This window comes from Neovison vison, chromosome 1 (genome assembly GCF_020171115.1).
Source record: "Neovison vison isolate M4711 chromosome 1, ASM_NN_V1, whole genome shotgun sequence".
In the NCBI taxonomy this organism is placed as follows: domain Eukaryota; kingdom Metazoa; phylum Chordata; class Mammalia; order Carnivora; family Mustelidae; genus Neogale; species Neogale vison.
In genome coordinates this window covers 138,145,970-138,163,672 of record NC_058091.1, presented here as the reverse complement: position 1 = coordinate 138,163,672, position 17,703 = coordinate 138,145,970, and the positions used below count along the sequence as shown (strand labels likewise).

At 58.3% G+C, this 17,703-nt stretch overlaps 1 protein-coding gene across 4 annotated transcripts in view; it reads right to left on the bottom strand.

Annotated features, from left to right (window-relative positions):
- JARID2 (jumonji and AT-rich interaction domain containing 2) overlaps positions 1–17,703 on the bottom strand; it is a 259,997-nt gene that overhangs the window by 11,312 nt on the left and 230,982 nt on the right. For all 4 annotated transcript variants that reach the window (XM_044259295.1, XM_044259321.1, XM_044259304.1 and 1 more), the window contains 6 exons: positions 11,864–12,911; positions 8,377–8,879; positions 5,399–5,491; positions 2,580–2,698; positions 2,421–2,491; positions 1,204–1,318 (listed from right to left, as the gene is read on the bottom strand). In XM_044259295.1, the coding sequence (XP_044115230.1) occupies positions 1,204–1,318; positions 2,421–2,491; positions 2,580–2,698; positions 5,399–5,491; positions 8,377–8,879; positions 11,864–12,911 (1,949 nt within the window). The remainder of the gene's footprint in view (positions 1–1,203; positions 1,319–2,420; positions 2,492–2,579; positions 2,699–5,398; positions 5,492–8,376; positions 8,880–11,863; positions 12,912–17,703) is intronic.

The following is a 17,703-nucleotide window of genomic DNA, read 5'->3' as shown; positions in this document are numbered from 1 at the left end:
TTGGAGGCAGGATCCTGGTTCAGTACAGGGACAGCCAACCCCACGTTCATGTTCTCGACAAATGCTTAGGTTATTTCAATACCAGTCCATGTTCCTGATTTGTGCCTTAAACCCAGGGTTTCTAACCTAAATCACATGCTTTCAGAAAAACCGCACATCATGAAGTTCTCCGATCACGTCCCGGCCTCCTCTTACTACGCACCAGTGGGGTCCTCCAAAGGCCCACAGTCTGACACTTCCCCACCTCTCCCTCATGGTCAGGCCACAGGCCTGGGTGGAGCCCTGTGCACGCCAGGCCTGACGCGGCCCCAGAAGCTCGGCAGTGGGAACAGCAGGCCCGGTGCGGCCTGCACGCACGCGCTCCCAGTCTTCCAGGCCACTCGGCCTCGCCGGCCCGGCAGCCACTCACCGTCTCCCCATGGCACCCTGAGGACCCCTTCCCGCAGCAGGGAGGCCCCCATGGAGGTCCCTCCCTCCCAGCATCCCTCAACATAAAGCACACTCGTGGGCACGCGGCCCGAGAGGGCGGGAGCCATCACGAGGCTGCTGCAGCTCCAGGCTCCTCGGAAGGAGGACGCGAGCTAGAAGATGCTAATAAAGAGTGCCTCGTCACCCCATCAGAACAATAAGCGCAATTTGCGGGGGGCGGTGGTGGTTGCCGGCCTGTCAGACAAGACAGCCGGTGGCCTGCAGTCATTTCCCATCTGGCACCGTGAAGGAAGTGTCGGGGAGCCAGCCGCAGGCCAAGCAACGGTCACAGGTGGGCCCCCCGGCAGAGGCCTCCCCCACAGCAGGACGAGGGGAACCCACTCTCTGCGGCACGTCGGCCGTGGAGACACTGAGAACAGCCTCACACGAGGCCCAGAGGGACGAGTTCACAATGGGCGGGGAAAGGCTGGGGACCAAGCTATGAGCCCCTTTCTGGGGCTCCCCTAACTGCTCTCATCCCTAACATGACACCACATCCTAGAAACCACCACCACCAAATACCATCCTCGGAGAAAACACGAGGGTAAGCAGACAGCAGACAGAAGGAGGGAAACGGCCCACAAGCACGCGAGAAGATGCTCAGCCCGGCTTGTGACCGGGCGCTTCAAACCTCCTAAAACCTCGCGCCCCAAGAGCTTCCAACCCCACGGCTGACTGGGAGCAGGGAACCGACCCCCATGCAGATGAGCTCGCCGTCGGCTGCGGCACACTCACCAAATGCAGTCAGCACCAGTGTGTAAGTAGTCAATGTAGGGAAGGTGGTTTTGGTCTCGAGACCAGCATGAGGTAGAAAAGACCATGCCAATGTTTAGCCAGGGAATTGTCACTCCTGCGGAGGAAGAAAAAGGCATTATAGGGGCGGCACCAGCGTCTCTGAGTCAGGGCAATGAGAAATCTCCACCTTGTTCCCAAACCGGGAGAAAAAACAAAGAGAAAGGATTCAAAATGAGGAAACACCAGTGAGAAGGAACTTGAACCTTCCTGCTTGCTATAGAGAGGAAGCCAAAAAAGGAGACGCGGTCACAAAACAGTAATAACAGGGGAGCCTGGGTGGCTCAGACAACTGGTTAGGCATCTGCCTTCAGCTGAGGTCATGACCCCACAGTCCTGGCTTCCTGCTCAGAGGGGAGTCCTCTTCTCCCTCTGCTCCTCCCCCAGCTCGGGCTATTTCTCTCCCTCAAATAAATAAAATCTTTAAAAAAAAAAAAAAAAAAATCAATCTGTGAGTTAAGTCAGGAAGCAAGAAGCCCCAAGGAGCAGGACCGTGATGACTGCTGTCAGGTAACCAGCAGCCACACACTGCCGCCACCTGAACCTCGGGACAGAGGGACAGCAGACATGCCAAGCTGGACCACTCACGGAGGCCTCCACCTCCAGTACCCACCTGGCCCCAGCCAGTGTGGGAGGCCCCCGCCCTTAGTGACCACAACCCCTAGGACACCTGCTGTCCTACTATCCTCATCCATCACTTAGGAGCCTGCATGGGCCCTATAGCGTCAGGACGTTAGCTTTGAAAATACCAATTTCAAGATGAAAAGCTGGCCACTAAGTGTCTGCCCAGCTTCCAGGTTCTATTATTTGGTTCACCTTTCCACATTTTTACTGACTTCAGCAGTCCTTTTCCTCCCTTTTCCAAAGACCAATGTTTCTAATACACACGCTCTGCACAGTAACCTGTCCCCTCTGGTCACGTGGGGCACCTGCTGCGCACGCTACCGGAGGCCAAGGCCTGAGGACCCTAGAGACAACGGTGACATCGGGGCGCCTGAGGGGAGCAGTCGGTTAAGTGTCTGATTCTTGGTTTCAGGTCAGGTCATTTCTCAGGCTCTGTGCTAGGCTCAGAGTCCACTCGGGTTTCTCTCTCCCTCTCCCCATGCCCCCCACACTGCTCGCTCTCTTAAGAACAAAGACAGCAGCCACGTCAGGCTTACCAGGCACAGCACCGAGGTGACGCAGGATGGACCCTGTGTTATTGGGGAGGACGGTGAGGTTCCATCCATGCCTGGGAGGAAAAACAGGGGGCTGTCACAGGTGGGCAAGGAAGAACACCATCTGGTCCCCAAAATGCAGACCACAGTGTCCCCAATTACCTTGAAAACGGTTCTGACTTCCCCACCGGGAACCCGCTGCCGTGTGTGTTGGTGTCCACCTTGCCGCAGTGCACGGCCACGTGGCAGTCCTTCTCTTCCACTAACCTCCAGTACTCTTGCTGCGGGGAGAGGAGAGGCCCGGTGAGCAACCCCGCTGTGCACACACCACAGGGATGCCCACGTGCCACAGAGGGGCCTGCCACACGACTGGCGCCGAGAGCCACAGGCAGAGCTCAGAGGAGGACAGCAAGGCTCAGATCCCCGCTGGGGCCTGTCCCACAGGACAAAGGACGGGCTCGAGCACACTTTAGTATGCTGGGTTCCCAAAAGCAAAATGTGGAAGCAGCTGGCGTGCACGGCCGTCAAGGTGAAGGACGTTCTCACGCAGGCCACAACCACAGCTGACCTTGAAGGCCTCGTGCCGAGGGAAATGAGCCAATGGCAAAAGGACAAATGCTATGGGATCCCATGTACGGGGAGGCACGTGGCAGCGTCAGAGTCGGAGGGAAAACATGCAGGCGGCCGGGGACCAGGGGCCGGGAGGTCCGCGTTCAATGGGGAAGGAGATTCAGTTTGGGGAGATGAGAAATTCTGGAGACGGATGGTGGTGAGCATCATATAACAACATCAATGCACTCAAAGTCACTCGACTGCATGCTCAGACATGGCAAAATTGGTGTTGGTATGCATTTTAACACAATTCACGAAGCCCCTTAGAGGAGAGCTGGGGGAAAGCAATGGCAGGCCGGAAGCGCAGATGTCCCGCCACCCTCGGCATCTCGACAGACGCACGCCTCACCCCCCTCACTCCCCACCACCAGGGCCCAGCCCCTCTGCAGGGCGTCAGCCGGCTGCAGGCAGCATCACCAGCAGGGGAGACGACAGCCAGTCGGGTTCGAACTAGGCCAATGAGCTCAGGTCAGTGCCAGGGACATAACACGGCCAGCTTTAAGCGCCGACCAGGTGATAGTAACGAGCCCTACCTAGCCAGCCAGGGATGCGGCGGCGGGGGGGGGGGGGGGGGGTGTCAGGAACAAGTTTTGCTAACAGGTCGGTGGTGCTCAATGTCCCTTAGGCAACTCCCCAACTCAGAAGCATTTTGGCATTTTGTTTCCAATTTTCATTCCGGAAGCAGAGCAGATCAAGTCGGTGTAGCTGGAACCCCATTTAGAGGAGGAAGCTGAGCCAGTAAGCACAGGGCATCACGAAATATGGTTCAGCTCAGGCAGGTGCTACCGGATCTATGACGCCATATAATGCCTCCAAAGAGGGGACCAGCTGCAGAGGCCAAAGGCCCCCCAGAATAAATCCCACACTTAAGTGTCTGCGTTCCTTAAGCATATCTCCTTGAAGGAGAGGACTGCAGCCGCAGCCTGTGTTGGGGGGATGGGCCCTGCTGCCCTGCAGGAGGAAGGGGACCCACCACGGAGTTGACCACCAGCCAAGAAGGCCCGGCCCTCTCTGTAGGATCCAGAAGCCACATAGGCTCAGGCCGGAGGTCTGGATTTTCGCAGACCTTCCCCTCCCACTGAGATACCATGTTAAGTGCTGAACACCGAGTACAATGCGGGATGTTCAGAAAGCAGGCATAACCCTGCGCAGGAGACCAGAGGAGCTGTGTGTCCTTCGTGCCACGCGCAGCAGCAAACCCTGCGCCCTTGCAGCTCCCACGGGGACCTGTGCCAGACAGCAGAGGCCTCTCTCTCCAGCTCAACCATTCAGCCCAGAGGCTCCCAACCCCAGTCTTTGCACATCTCTCCCAAAGATGCCACAAGTGCTCCGGAAGCAGCGGTGACACAGCCCCACGTGTCCCAGAATCAGGGCCCAGAGGACGTCATGGGTGACAGGAGGTGGCTTCAGTGGAGCCAGAGCTGAGGGACGGGCAGGGCGTCAAGCCAGTGTGGCATTCAAAGGCATCACCCACGTTACAGAGCTGGGACAGCCGGTGCCCAGTGGCAAGGACCTAACACCTAAGGGAAGGGAAGAACAACACCGAGTTCCCTAACTGGGAAGCCCACAGCATGGGGACTGGCCATCCTGCTCCAACCTAGCCTGTGAAGGACTGTCCTCCAGCCCCAGTTCAGGAAGCGGGGCCCCTTGTGGCCAGCACAGGCATACCCAGAGAGCGGACATACACTGGGCTCGATGACAGAGGAGGACACGGTCTGAACCTGGTCCACCCGCGGCAGCCCCGGCCCAGCCACAGGAGCCTGGCGTCCTCCCCCAACAGGCCCGACCGCTAGGCAGGGCCCGCCTCCACCGGCAGCCGGCTGTGCGCACCGAGCAGCGGGGCCCCAGCTGGGGGACATAAACAAACAGATCTGGTCCCTGTCCTGCCGTGGCGGCTCACCCAGAAACTCCCCCTAATTGGTCTGGGCACAGAAGTGCTCCCTGTCTTTCCAACCTCACACGAACTCAAAGACCGGAGTTGGCAGAAGCACAAAAATGGCAATCTGCCAATCCCATTAGACAAAAAATAGAGGAGAAAACGCACAACTGTGGTTTCCAGGGATTCCAAACATTCTCTTGCATAACAGACACACAGAGGACAGGGTGAGGAGCGGCCACCCAGCAGGGGACGGGACGCGCCTGGAGCTCGCCCCGACTGGGAGTCTCATGGTCCCGGGCAGGGCTGAGTCAGGGAGAAGCCCGGCAGGTGTGCCCCTTCCCTACACGTCCTCTGTCTCAGAGCGAGGGGAGAGACTCAGGTACAGCTTGCCTAGACCCCGGCAGCAGACCCTGATGACAGCCCTTGGGGCCCCTCCATCCGTCAGGCAGCGGGAGGCCTGGGGACCAGGTGTGCCCCCCCACCAACTCACCTCGATTTCAGCAGGGGCAGGCTCCTTGCTGAAGCACATGTTCATGATATTTCTTGCTGTTCGATAAAAAGTCGTTAAAGAAACGGATCTTCCCTGAAAAGAAAACAAAAACGAGAGTAAAACATAAGAAACTTAGCTAATCAGGTCATGATCTCAAGGTTCTGGGATCGAGCCCTGCATTAGGCTCTCTTCTCAGCTAGGAGCCTGCTTCCCCCCCGCCCCCCCAGCTCTGCCTGCCTCTCTGCCTACTTGTGATCTCTGTCTCTCTGTCAAATAAATACATAGAACCTTTTAAAAAACAAGAAAAAGAAAAAAGAAACTTGGCCAAACCCCCACCCTGAACGAGGCCGCACCGCATCCCAGGGCCTCCCCGTGTCCATGCGCCGCCTTCCATCCCAAGCTGATGTGAGCAGAGAGGGCAGAAAAACCTGTGGCGACTGAAGAGGACGAAGGACCTGGCGCCCTCACCACGCCAGCAGCGGGCAGACCCCTGAGCCAGCAGAAACGGGCTGCGCACCAGGCGGCCTCAGACAGGCGCCCACGTGACGCACAGGAGCACAGTTCGCTTGATGGGGAAGCAGACATGGGAAGGGGCCAGAAGGCCTCAGTTTACCCCACCTGAGGGGGCAGAGAGGTGACTGGCGGCATCCCAGATGGGCTGGGCCTGGGAGAACTGTGGGGCATCCCCCGGCCCCCGTCAGGGAGGTGAGACAGCAGAATCACTCTGGTGGTTCTCTGCCACGGAAGCCACCGAGTGGAAAAGCAGCCAGTACCGCCGGACACCTGGCCCCCTGCCCTCCACCCAGAACGGGCACGAGAAGTGCTAGCTGCCGTCTCAGTCTGCGAGTCCCACCCCAGACCCCGCGCCCGCTGACCGCAGAGCAGAGGCGTCACCTCACAGAGGCCCACCCTGTCAGTCGTGCACTGCTTGCCGCTTGACCGCAGGGGTGCTCTTTGGAGCACCGACTGTATACCAGGCCTGGTTGTGGGGGCCAGAGACAGAGCAGTGCTCACATGGACAAGGTCTCCAGCCTCTGGGGCACAGCTCTGGGGAGGCTGGCGAGGGCTGTGAGGAGTCAGGGGGCCGGAAGCCAACCGACAGAGTGGCAGGAGAGGGCGGCTTCTACCTGAGGTGGGCAGGGAAGGCTCCCCGCACGATTGGGCACGGGAGCACCCCATACAGAGGGACAGTTTAGAATGGGTGGCAGATCCTTCCTGCCTTCAGAGGGACAATCAAAGCCGTCAGCACTGAAGTTCCGGCATCTGCTTCTGCTTTCCAGCATCGGGGTTCTGCCCAAAGAAAGTCCTTCCCTACAATCCCAAACTCGTCCAGACAGCTGTTCCCAACAAGGTAAGATCCTAACTACCAAGTGGGGCATGATTTTACATCAACTGAAAAGCAGAGTGCCTGTGTTTGCGATCACACCTGCACACAAGGTCAACACCCGCAGGGCGTGAAGGGCTCCAGAACCAGGGGCTCCCCTCCAGCTCATGCGGGCGCGCCCATGGCTGCCAGTAACGTCACCACGGCCAGGCCACCACTGGACATTGGTGATGAACCCCAATATTGTCAATGACAGGGCACGTTTCCAAAAAAACTATCAGGTTCGCCTCATTCTCACTGAACTGTCCTTCTTAAATAACAAGTAACAAATAAAAAACTTTTCAATTTCTCAGACTGGCCATTCCGTTCCTGGGCTTAGCCGTATTAAATGAAAAGAGCTTCTCATGCACACAGCCAGGAAACATCCAGAAAGTGCTCCTGAGTTTGTTCCAGCACCCTCTTCTCCCTCATCATGAAATATTTAACTGTCACAGAGGCTGCTGGCAGCCTCTCCCCACCCCCAGGGTCCCTGAGGGGAAGCACCAGGGACTGGCAACTCGGAACCAGAGCAAAGGAGACGGAGTCCTGCTGGGTCTAGGGGGAGAAGTTCGGTGGAGTCCAGCATGGTCTGTCCCTCCAGAGGAGCGGAGGACGAAAGCTGAGAAAGAAATGGCCGAAGGCTGCCAGAGCCATGACTTTGCGTGCACTCTGAACCCACAGGTGAGTCAGCCTTCCCAGGCTTCCATATGGGAACCAGGCACTGGAAGCCCCCCTCGATGGCACCCCCAGGGAGGGACAGGCCAGGGCCCGCTTTCAGGCCATGACAAGGACCTGAGCAGTGACAGGAGAATGACGGAGGCTAACCCAAGGCAGGTTTGTCAGCTCAGCAGAAAACCATCACTCTGTATGCGGCTGCTGGGCGAGGGTCTTCTCTAAGGACGATTCCCTCCCAGGAAGTCCACGCCGGGGTCCCTGGGGCAATTCAGCAGAGATCTCTGGTGAAGGTCACAGCTGGACCAGGTGTCCCGCTCACCCTGGCAGACAGGTGGCCATGGGGAGGGTCACAGGGACTCTGCCTACCTCTGGGAAGAGGGAGCCTCTCAGGACAGCACATGCTGCACTGTGATCTGGAAACCCCTGTCTGCCAGGGACCTGCCGCGCCCCCGCCCCCCCGCCCCGAGACTCAGCCGGGAGGCCTGTCCTCATCGCTTCATCAGGAAGGACCAGGCAGAGCCAAGAACTGGCAAGCTGCTCAGAATGCAGGCAAGGATGCAAAGGAAGCAAGTGCTCCAAGCCCGGAGGGTCTGGCTCCCCTGGACAGCTCCCACACCAGGCCAGGCTCGGTGCTCAGAAGGGGCAGGTCATGCCATGGGCGTCCGCCCCCAAGCTACCGAGTCCCCAGCTCACATGTGTGTGACACACATGTGTGTCCCCGGGCACACATACCTCATCTCGTGCAAAGGAAATTAGAGGCTGGGAGCCGGCAAGTGGCTCACCTGCAGTCACGGCTGGTGGGAAGCCGAGCCGTCGCCAGACGCCTCGGGCCTGCATCCTGCCCGCCCCCAGACCCCCACAGTCGGTGCACGCTGCTCTCAGCTACAGGCAGCCACCAGAGCCCCGCACCCTGCCCCCGCCAGCCCTGCTGGGGGCCCACCTTGTATATGCACTTGTGGAAGTCACTTAGGACGCCCTTGTCCTCCTCCTCCTCTCGCGCCACTTCCTTTTCCTGAGCAAAGAGTCGCCGCCGGCCCGTCTTGAGCTGGGCCTGGCCCACCTCTTTGAGCTTGCTGCGGAAGCCGTTCCTGTGGGCCACGCCGTTGATAAGCCCATTCTTGGGCTCGAAGCGGGGCAGGGGGTGGAACTTGTTGTAGTCGTGCTCCGTGTGGCCCTCGAGGGGCCCCTTCCGCTTCTCCAGGATCTCCTTCTCCATCAGCACCTCCTTCTCCAGCCGCCGGTGCTCCTCGGGGGACAGGGAGTCATAGGAGAGCAGGTACTGGCAGTAGGCTTCCTGGAGCTTGGCCAGCCGGTCCTGGGCAGTTTTGGGGATACGCAGCATGTCTGCTAGTTTGTTCCATTTTTTGAGGTCAGTCACTTGCTGCATGCCGCCCATCTCGTTAATCAGCCGGAAAAAGCAGGCCAGGTCGAGCTCGCAGCCTCCTGGGATGGTGAGGGGACAAATCACGGGGACAGTCAGGGAAAAGCACGAGCACAAGCCCTTCTCCTTCCATCTGGTAAGTCCGGGAACGCCCACTCTGTGCCACAGACACCACTAGGCACTGGGGTCAGAGCAGTGAACGGAATCCCTGGCCCTCAGGGAGACGAGTCTACAGGGACAGACGAGAACAGTCTGGGGCGCCATGGAGGTCACACTGCTGGCAGAGGGGCTCGGCGCTGCGGGGTCTGCAGGCTCAGATGGGACACTCGGGCAAGGTGTGCCCAGGGGGCTGATGTGTAAGTAGAGGCCTGAACGGAAGGAGAGGAGAGCGGGCCCTGCGGACCTGTGGCGAGGAGCTTTCCAGGGCCCCCTCAGCAGGGGCAGCATGTACCCTGCATGCCCTCCGCCCCACACGCACACCAGGAGGCAGGGCAACCAGTTTCGGAGCAGGGGCTCATCACCCAAGGGCAGGGCCTAGGCTGTGACACCTTGAGGGACCTGCGTCCCAATGTCACCCACACCAGCTGTGAGGTCAGAAAGCAGACTCGGGTAGCAGGCACTGCCTGTACCCATCCCTTTGCACACATGCGCATGCACACACACACACACACTAACTGGTTTTCAATCCCAGTGGATTTCCAGGGCCAGAGGCAGTCCCTGAGAGGGCATAGAGCTGTCTGTCTGTCCCTCCACTCTGGTCACCCCGTGCTCCGAGACAGCGCCCATTTCAAAAGCTAGCGTCCACCACCCCCTGGATCAAATCACAGAACCGTCTAGATGCACGTCCAACCCAAATATACTTGAGTGTTCACAGAGGAACCGTCTACACAGGGCCTAGGAAAGCAACCTCCCACCAGACAAAAGAGGAGAAACGAAATCTTCCAGAATAAGCAGCCCCTAGCTATTAGAAGATAAATCCCTAACAAAATGCTAGGTGAGAAAAGTAAAGCTTGAGTTTTAGGTCATTGCAAGGCAGGAACGGATTTCTACCCAAAGTGAAAGAAGCCCGAACTCTTGTAGAACAGCAGCCCAGTGCAGGGCGGGCCGGGCATCGCAGCGTCCCTGGGGAACAGGTCTCCCAACCCCACAGAAGACCAGGAGATGGGAGTGCAGCAGCCTGGATGCCAAGGAGCTCTGCCTGGTGAGAGGCTGGACACAGAGAAAGCCTGCCCTGCCCGTGGCCAGGAGTGGCCAAAGGCCAAGCTCCCCTCCCTGCTCCAGGTGTACAGCTCAAGCCGGGCAGAGTGGAGGCCAGCAGCACCCTGTGGACTCGCAGCAGTGGAGCGGGAAGTGAGCCACTGCAGCCGGCCACGGAGACTCACATCACAAATCAGAAAGGAGGCACCCTAGAACTTCTCTATTTTCCTCTTTGGAGATCATCAGAACCCCAGAGCACCTGAAAATGCACACACCATATGGAAAGGCATCGTTTTGTGGACTCCTCACCTGTTCTGACTGGCCCATTTGCAGGGCCACCATCCCGTGCAAAGTGGCTTCCGCACCCCCTGCTCCCCTAGGGGCTGATGCAGGAGGAGCAGATTCTGCAAAGTTGCTGCACACCATGGAGTCCCTTGCTCTGTGGGGAGGCCAAGCTCAGACCCAGGGCCCAAGGACTCTACAGTGACAGGCTGGCCTGGCCTGGACAGGCTGACCCCTTCCACAGATGGTGACAAGGCTCCACACTTGCGGGCAGTAGCAAAGCGTGCAAACGCACACACCATGGGGACACGTCTGCTTGGCCTTGGGCTACGGGAAGGAATCGGGCTTAAGAGAAACCTACTCTGAGGTTACTGGCCATCATTGTGACATCACCTGTCCCTCAGTCCTCAACACGGTGAGTGGGGGGACTCCCACCACAGCGGGGGGCAGGAGGGGGGTCCTCTGAGCATGCCCAAGGCATAGCCCACACCAAAGGCTCACACCTGCTCAGCCTGTCCCCACAGCCTGAGCCGTCCACTGACGGTGTGCCATCCCGGAGCACAGACCCCAAACCAAGGATTTCTCCAAATTAAGTGATTTCTGCTCAGACACCTGCTGAGACAACAATCAGACCCCACCTCGCAGGGTGCCCGAGCTTCCTGCCAACTCCTGACACGTGGATGGCTGAAACTGGCTCTTCTCGCTGCCTCTACAAACTCGGGACCTCCAAAATGGAGGCAGCCACGCGCCCTGTTCCACAGGCCTGGAGTGGAAACAGAGGTTGTGCAGGCCCCTCCCCGGCTGTCTCCAGAGGGGGCCCCCACCCAGCAGACCCAGCTCCTCCCACACAGAGCGAATGAATCCTGGAGGAGCGAACAGCAGCAGGGGCAGGGCGGGCAGGGCAGAGGGGGTGGGGGTGGGAGAGAGACACGGGAGCCTAGGAGGGCCTGTATAGGGGCTCTGCCTGCGGCCAAAGCCCCCACATCTGCCGGGACGCTCACGCACACAGGGGTCCCCGAAATGAGCTCTGCAGTGAGCCCCACTCTCAAGAAAAACTTAAACCATCCCCTGATCTGTGGTCTCTGAAAGGGCCCCGCTGGTCACCAGAGAAAGTGATGGGCAAGGAAAACCCTCCCAAGGAGGACACAGAGAGAAAGTGGGCTGGCCTGTGTCACCCGCACCTTCGGGCGTTCAGGCCCTACCTCCTGGCGCCCCAGGAGGGGACTGTATTTGGAAACAGGGCCTTGGAAGAGGGGAAGAGGGTAAAATGAAGTATCTTGGATGCGGCCCCCCCACCCCCCAGGGAGAGCACCTAACCCACCGAGGACCTGAGCAAGTGAAGCCCAGGATAAGCCTACGAGCGAAGCCCACGTGAGGACACGGGGCAGACGCCAGCAAGCACAGGCCAAGGCCAGCCGGGCTCCAGAGGATCCACGTTGCCCAGGGCTGGGTTCTACCACCCAACTTCCCCTGTGGAGGAAGAGGCCCCTGCCCCCAGCACTGGGGCCCCGGGGCGAGCTCCCCTCCCTGCCACCCCCCACCCCATCCCAGCCCCCAGGGAGCTCACCTATGAGCGGGAGCTCGTCCATGGTGATGCCCTGAGATCTGAGGTGCTTCTTGATGCAGGCCAGCCGCTGCACGTTGGGGCCCCAGCGCCGGCCCAGCTTGTGGATGTGCTGAATCTGCGTCACGAACCGCATCTCATCGTTGAGCTTGCACTCGGGCCGCCAGTCCGGAGGGGGGATCACCCTGCACATGCCGTACTTCTCCACCTGAGCGCGGACCGACTCGATGTAGACGAGCGGGTCGTGGAACTCCTTGGCGGACGGCCTGAGCACGGGGATCTCGTCCATGGCCGCCCAGCCGGCCCGGCCGCCCCCCTTGTCAGGCTTGGCCGCCGCCTCATGCGGCTTGTGCAAGGGCTCCGTTTGCGAGGTAGAACGATTTTCACAGGAGGCGCCATCCGTCTTGCCGTGTGCTTGTCTGCCTGGCGCGCTCTTGCCAGCCGTGGCCCGCTTCGGCCGGTTCCTTTCCAGACTCCGCTCGGGCACCTCCTTCTTCACATGCCCGTGCAGCAGAGCCTTCTCCACCGGGGCCGGCGCCGTGGGGGCCGCTGCCGCCTTTCTGCCAGGGGCTTCGACAGCGCCCACTGTCCCTTTCATCTTCTTGGGCGGGGACTGCGGCTTCTCGGCCTGCTGTGCCTCTTCCAGTCTCCTCTTGGAGTTCCGCAGCCCCTCCCTCAGCTGCCGCCCCCCCACCTCCTTAGTGCATGACTTTGGGTTCAACCTGCCACTGACCTTGAGGCCATTGACGGCGTGCCCGGTGGACTTGGACGCCCCCCCGAGGGATAGCACCTGTTTGCGGGTTTTTGCATTGCTACTTTCAGTTTTCCCTGAGATTGTGTGGTTGACAGCGGAACTGGGCTTGTGGTGATTGGGTTTGGTTTCCTTGACCAGTTCTCTCTTGGCTTTGGTGTATGTGACAGTCCCCTTCGTCACCGTTGCAGTGTACTTCACAGTTTTGGACGGTGAAGGTCTGACTTCGCGCATCTTTTTGGCACTGGTTGCACTTGTACCCAGAGATGACATTCGAGTGACTCCATTTACCTTCGAAACCTGGAGGCAGCAGGAGAAGCAGAGGGAGGAACAGGAGATGGTGAATTAGTACCTTCCGAGAGGGCGACCGCTCCCTGCGGGGAACCCAACAGAGCCGGCCACAGAGGCAATCCGGGGCTCTCGACAGAGGCACACCATGGACACAGCCGGGAATGTGAGGCTGATGGCCTCACGCTTTCGAAGTCTTTAGACCAACGTGCCCATCCTCCCACACAAAAACACGGTGCCCACCCGCACGCCCGCAGCATGGCTTCCTGAGGGATTTAACAATCCCACTAAGTGCTCTTCCAGAAAACCCACGTTTCACGATGACGACCTGTCCATTTGCCAGCCATCACCTGTCACAGGTTAAGGACGTGGAGAGCAGCAAGTTGCTGAGCCCGTGTAGGGACACATGCGTTCTCTCTCTCTCTCTCTCTCTCTCTCTCTCTCTCTCACACACACACACACACACACACACCCTGTTCCAAGAAAAGACGTGCCTGCCATTCTGTGTGCTCTACAGAACAGCATGCTCTGCCCACAGAATTTTTAAATCTAGGTGCTAAAAAAGGGAAGGAAACCAAAATACCATACAGAGAAAAGAACCAGCGCACTCATGTGGCCCGGCTCCCATGAGGGTCACAGGCAGGCCGTGGTCGTGCAGACAGGGCCCCGTGGAGCAGGAATGTGCCCCATCTCTCCAGCCAAGCAGAGGACGCCTGCCTGCCCTCTCCTGCACGGACAGTCCTGGGTTCTGACCCCCGACAAGCTCCATATTCAGTTCTATGGGAACCGCAGGAGCCAGCAGCCTCTGTGTGCAGCCTGGATGCAGCAGTAATCCTGGGACCCATAAAAATCACCCTTGTTTATATAAAGCAAAACCAGAGAGGGACGGGTGGACACCGGAAACACATCCCTTCTGAAAGATGAGGAAGGGCCCAGCCCGGGGCTGCTGTGGGGGAGGCGGTTTGGGGTGGACATCCCGTCCCAGCTCTGCCTGCCAGTGGCCTCTGATACTCATTTGCATCTTGGGCTTCAAGTTCTCATCAACAGCAGGAGTTCCAAACACAGACTCCAGCGTACCATAGGTACCACCATCTCCAAAAGGCCGACTAAAAATTACCCAATACCCAGAAGACAGAACTACCACAGCCATCTCCTCTCATACTAATAACCCCTACGAGGAGGGGCGCAAGAGGAAGTGGACCAACCAGCCGTAGTCACACACTAGATAAGTCCTGCCAAGCTGAGATGTGCGGCTCCCACGGGCCCCGCAGCTGCCCTAGCAGAGGAGCCAGGTTCCCCAGGACGCGGCCTGAGTGCCAGGGACCTCTGCCCTGGGCCCCGTCCCAGCCCAAGAAACACACTTCGCCCACACGGAACAAAACAAAACCAAAACCACAAGTTTCCCGTCGGGACCCAAACCAGTGCTGTCAGAACCCGCTGGAGCGTTTGTCCCGAAAACAGACCACAGGGCCCCACACCCAGGGATTCTCATCCACTAGGTCTGTGATGGGGCCCGAGAACTCGAATTTCTTTTTTCTTTTTTCTTTTTTTTTTAAATTTTTTTTAAGATTTTATTATTTACTTGACAGACAGAGATCACAAGTAGGCAGAGCAGCAGGCAGAGAGAGACAGAAGGAAGCAGGCTCCCTGCAGAGCAGAGACCCCGATACAGGGCTCAATCCCAGGACCCCGGGACCATGACCAGAGTGGAAGGCAGACGGCCTTAACCCACTGAGCCACCCAGGCGCCCCAGAACTTGAATTTCTAATGAGGTCCTGGGTAATGCGGAGGCTGATTCAGGGACATACTTGGACATACTTGGAGAACAAGGAAGTGAACTACCAGTAGTAGGAGACTTTGGAGACAGAGAAGGAAGCGTATTTCTTTTAATGCCACAGATCACACACAGTCCAATCGATCAAAGCCCTCCTTGGTATGAGGCTGTGTTCCATAAGCCAGCCGCAGGGCGTCTAGGGAGTCAGGTTTCCAGTGAGCCAATCTGGACACCATGAGGGGCTGGGCCCCACTGGGGACAGCAAAGGGCAGACCCCGGGGGGTTACAGCCACAGCCACCACTGCTCACCCCCCCTACAGAGAAGCAGGACCGACCAGATCAGCTGGGGTGCAGAGATCTGGAATAAAGAACAGGAAATTAAAACAAACAAAACTAACTGCCTGGCAATAATAAGTGAGAAATACATTGATACAACCTGGGGGTAAGGAAATTTGAGGACCAATTTCCCACGGTGAGTACCACTGATCTGGAACAGGAGGGAAAAAGCCGAACACAAAGACCTCTATTTTTTTCCCCCAAATGCTTCCATTAACTAAACACATACCGTTTAGAAAAACAAAAACAGTGAAATCCTGCTGTGGCTCAGAGAGACTTTTCCATCAAGACACAGGCCTCAGGGACCCAGAATCTTCAAAGTAGAAGACGTGCCCTTTCGGCCTTTGGTCTTTGCTTAACCACGGAGAGGACAGCCCCTTCCAAGTCTTCACGCAGCCCCAACAGTGCGGCTCCCACAGCCTAACCCCCCACTGCGGATGCTGATCTGCTCAGCAAGGGTGGGAGCCCCAGCGGGCTCAGAGTTCCCCTAATGCTTCTGGCCCCAGCCCCGCCCCGCCCTGCCCTGCCCTGCCCCGCCTCCCAGAGCCCGTGCGGGAGACTCCAGAGACAGAGAGGGGAGCTCTCTGACTCCACCTCAAAGAAGAGTGCAGTGGCCCTCAGGCCATCCCTCTGTCCTGTGGGCACCTGATGACCTCTCCTGGCACATTAGGGGAAGGTCCATTCCCTGCATTTCCTGCACAGCAGAATCTACACAAGTATCGTGCCGCCTTCAGTGGGAAAAAGAATCCCCTTCGTTACCTATTTCTGTCAACCTGAGTACCAGTGGTCACTCCCAGGATGTGCAGCCAACTGCCCAGCTCTACCAGAAGGAGGAGTTACTCCATTCCTTTCCTTCCGCTCTGTCCTTACAGTCCTCCCCAAGAGCAGCTGGCTATCCAAATCCTATACGTGCGCGTCCACATCACAAGCTCAGAGGCTAACGGCATCTCCCTCGGGACTCATCAGAACAATGAACTTGATGTTGAGAAATAAGTTAGGGAGCCGGGAAAGAGCACACTTCGTGAAATCTATTCCTTCTTCCCACACCCCACGGCCCACCCAGTGTGCTAGGCCTGCCAGCAGAGGCCACGATCCAGCTCACAAGTTGGCCCAACCCAGGAAGCCATCTGTCCGTCCCACGCACAGGGCCACATGTCTTAAGATAGGGACCATACGGAACCAGCGACCTAGGACCCACCTGTCTGCACACACACGTGCCTCCTCCTTGGCCTGTCCTGGTCTTCAGGGGTCCAGCACTCAACTGTTACCAAAGAAAACAAAGGGAAGGCAGAGGGTGCCACCTGGCCACTGAGGGTTTCTCCCCCACCCACCCCTCTATCAAGAAGCAGCGAGCCAGCGAGCACTGAGTTTCAGCTTAACAACACGCCCAGCTCACTCAGACGCGACACAGTGCAGTGGGTCTGACGTCACTGGCGCAGGCCCTGGGAAGTCCTTGCCCAGAGCACGTGAGAGGTCACCTAATCCACTGAGGACTAATGACGGTGTGCGTGTGACAGAACCCTCTGCAAGCATTCACCTGAAAAACCCTCCCAAGTCTCTCCTCCTCTCAGCTCTGGCTGGGTTTTCGGTCTTTGCCTCCCACTGCCCCACAACCCGCCCAGCTCTGCAGGAGGCCGGGTGGGGACAGGGGGGTGGGGTGGGGGGACGACGATGACATCTGCAGCCTCTTCGCCCACCACCACCCACTGGTCACCTGTAGCCCGGGTTCCCCCAGGCACGCGGCCAAGAGGCAGCTCCAGGCTGAGAGGCTGTCCTTGCTTCCCAAGCAGAAATCCCACAGGCAGGCTCTGGTCTCCCACCAGAGGGAGCTGCTGAGTCGGGAGCCTGGGCCCATTCTGGCCCAAAAGAACTGGGGAGGGGGCCAGAGGGAGGGATGCTCAGGAGAAACATCTGCTGACTGGGCAGAGCCCACTTGAACTTCAAAGCCTGGACTGAAAACCAAAGAACCTGAGGCAAACAGAACTGCACCAGACAGGCAGTGAGTTCTGGGAGGGCAGGCCTGCTGGTACAGCAGACCCTCTGGATGAGAGAACCAGTAAGACCCAAACTCAGGAGCACAGGACAGATAGGAGAGGCTGGATTTGGGCAGGAGCCCCTAACCCTTGGACAGCACCTGCTCCCACTCCAAGCGACGGAGTCACAGACACCACGCCACCAACACACACGAGACCAGGTACAGGCCCGACCTGGCAAGCAGCCCGGTGAAAACCCCAGAGTCCGGACACTGCAGCTGATCTCCTGACCTTTTTTCTCTCTGAACGTTGCTATTTCATTTTCCACAACTTAAAGAACAACAACAACAAAGACTACTCCCAATTCTTGGATCAGAGTTTAAACCTCGAATCCTTGAGGCCAAAACAGTTTCGGCAACCCGTACACAGCTTATTATGTGAGGCCGGAGCTCGGAAGACCTTCCCGCCAAGCGCGTCGCTGGCTCTCACCGTGTGGCTCGGCCTCAGCGCCACATGGAAGCACATGGAAGCACAGTAAGGTGACTGCGTCTGTTGCAGCCTGACAACCCACTTCTGGGCTCACCGGACACACAAACCTCTGCACCAGGAAGGACGACCTCCTCGGGATGCTCTTAGAAACCAACGTTTCAGAATCTGCTCCCGGGCCCGAAGGCCATTGTCTTACCATCCAGAGTGTGTTATGGTCATTTAGTGCATTAAC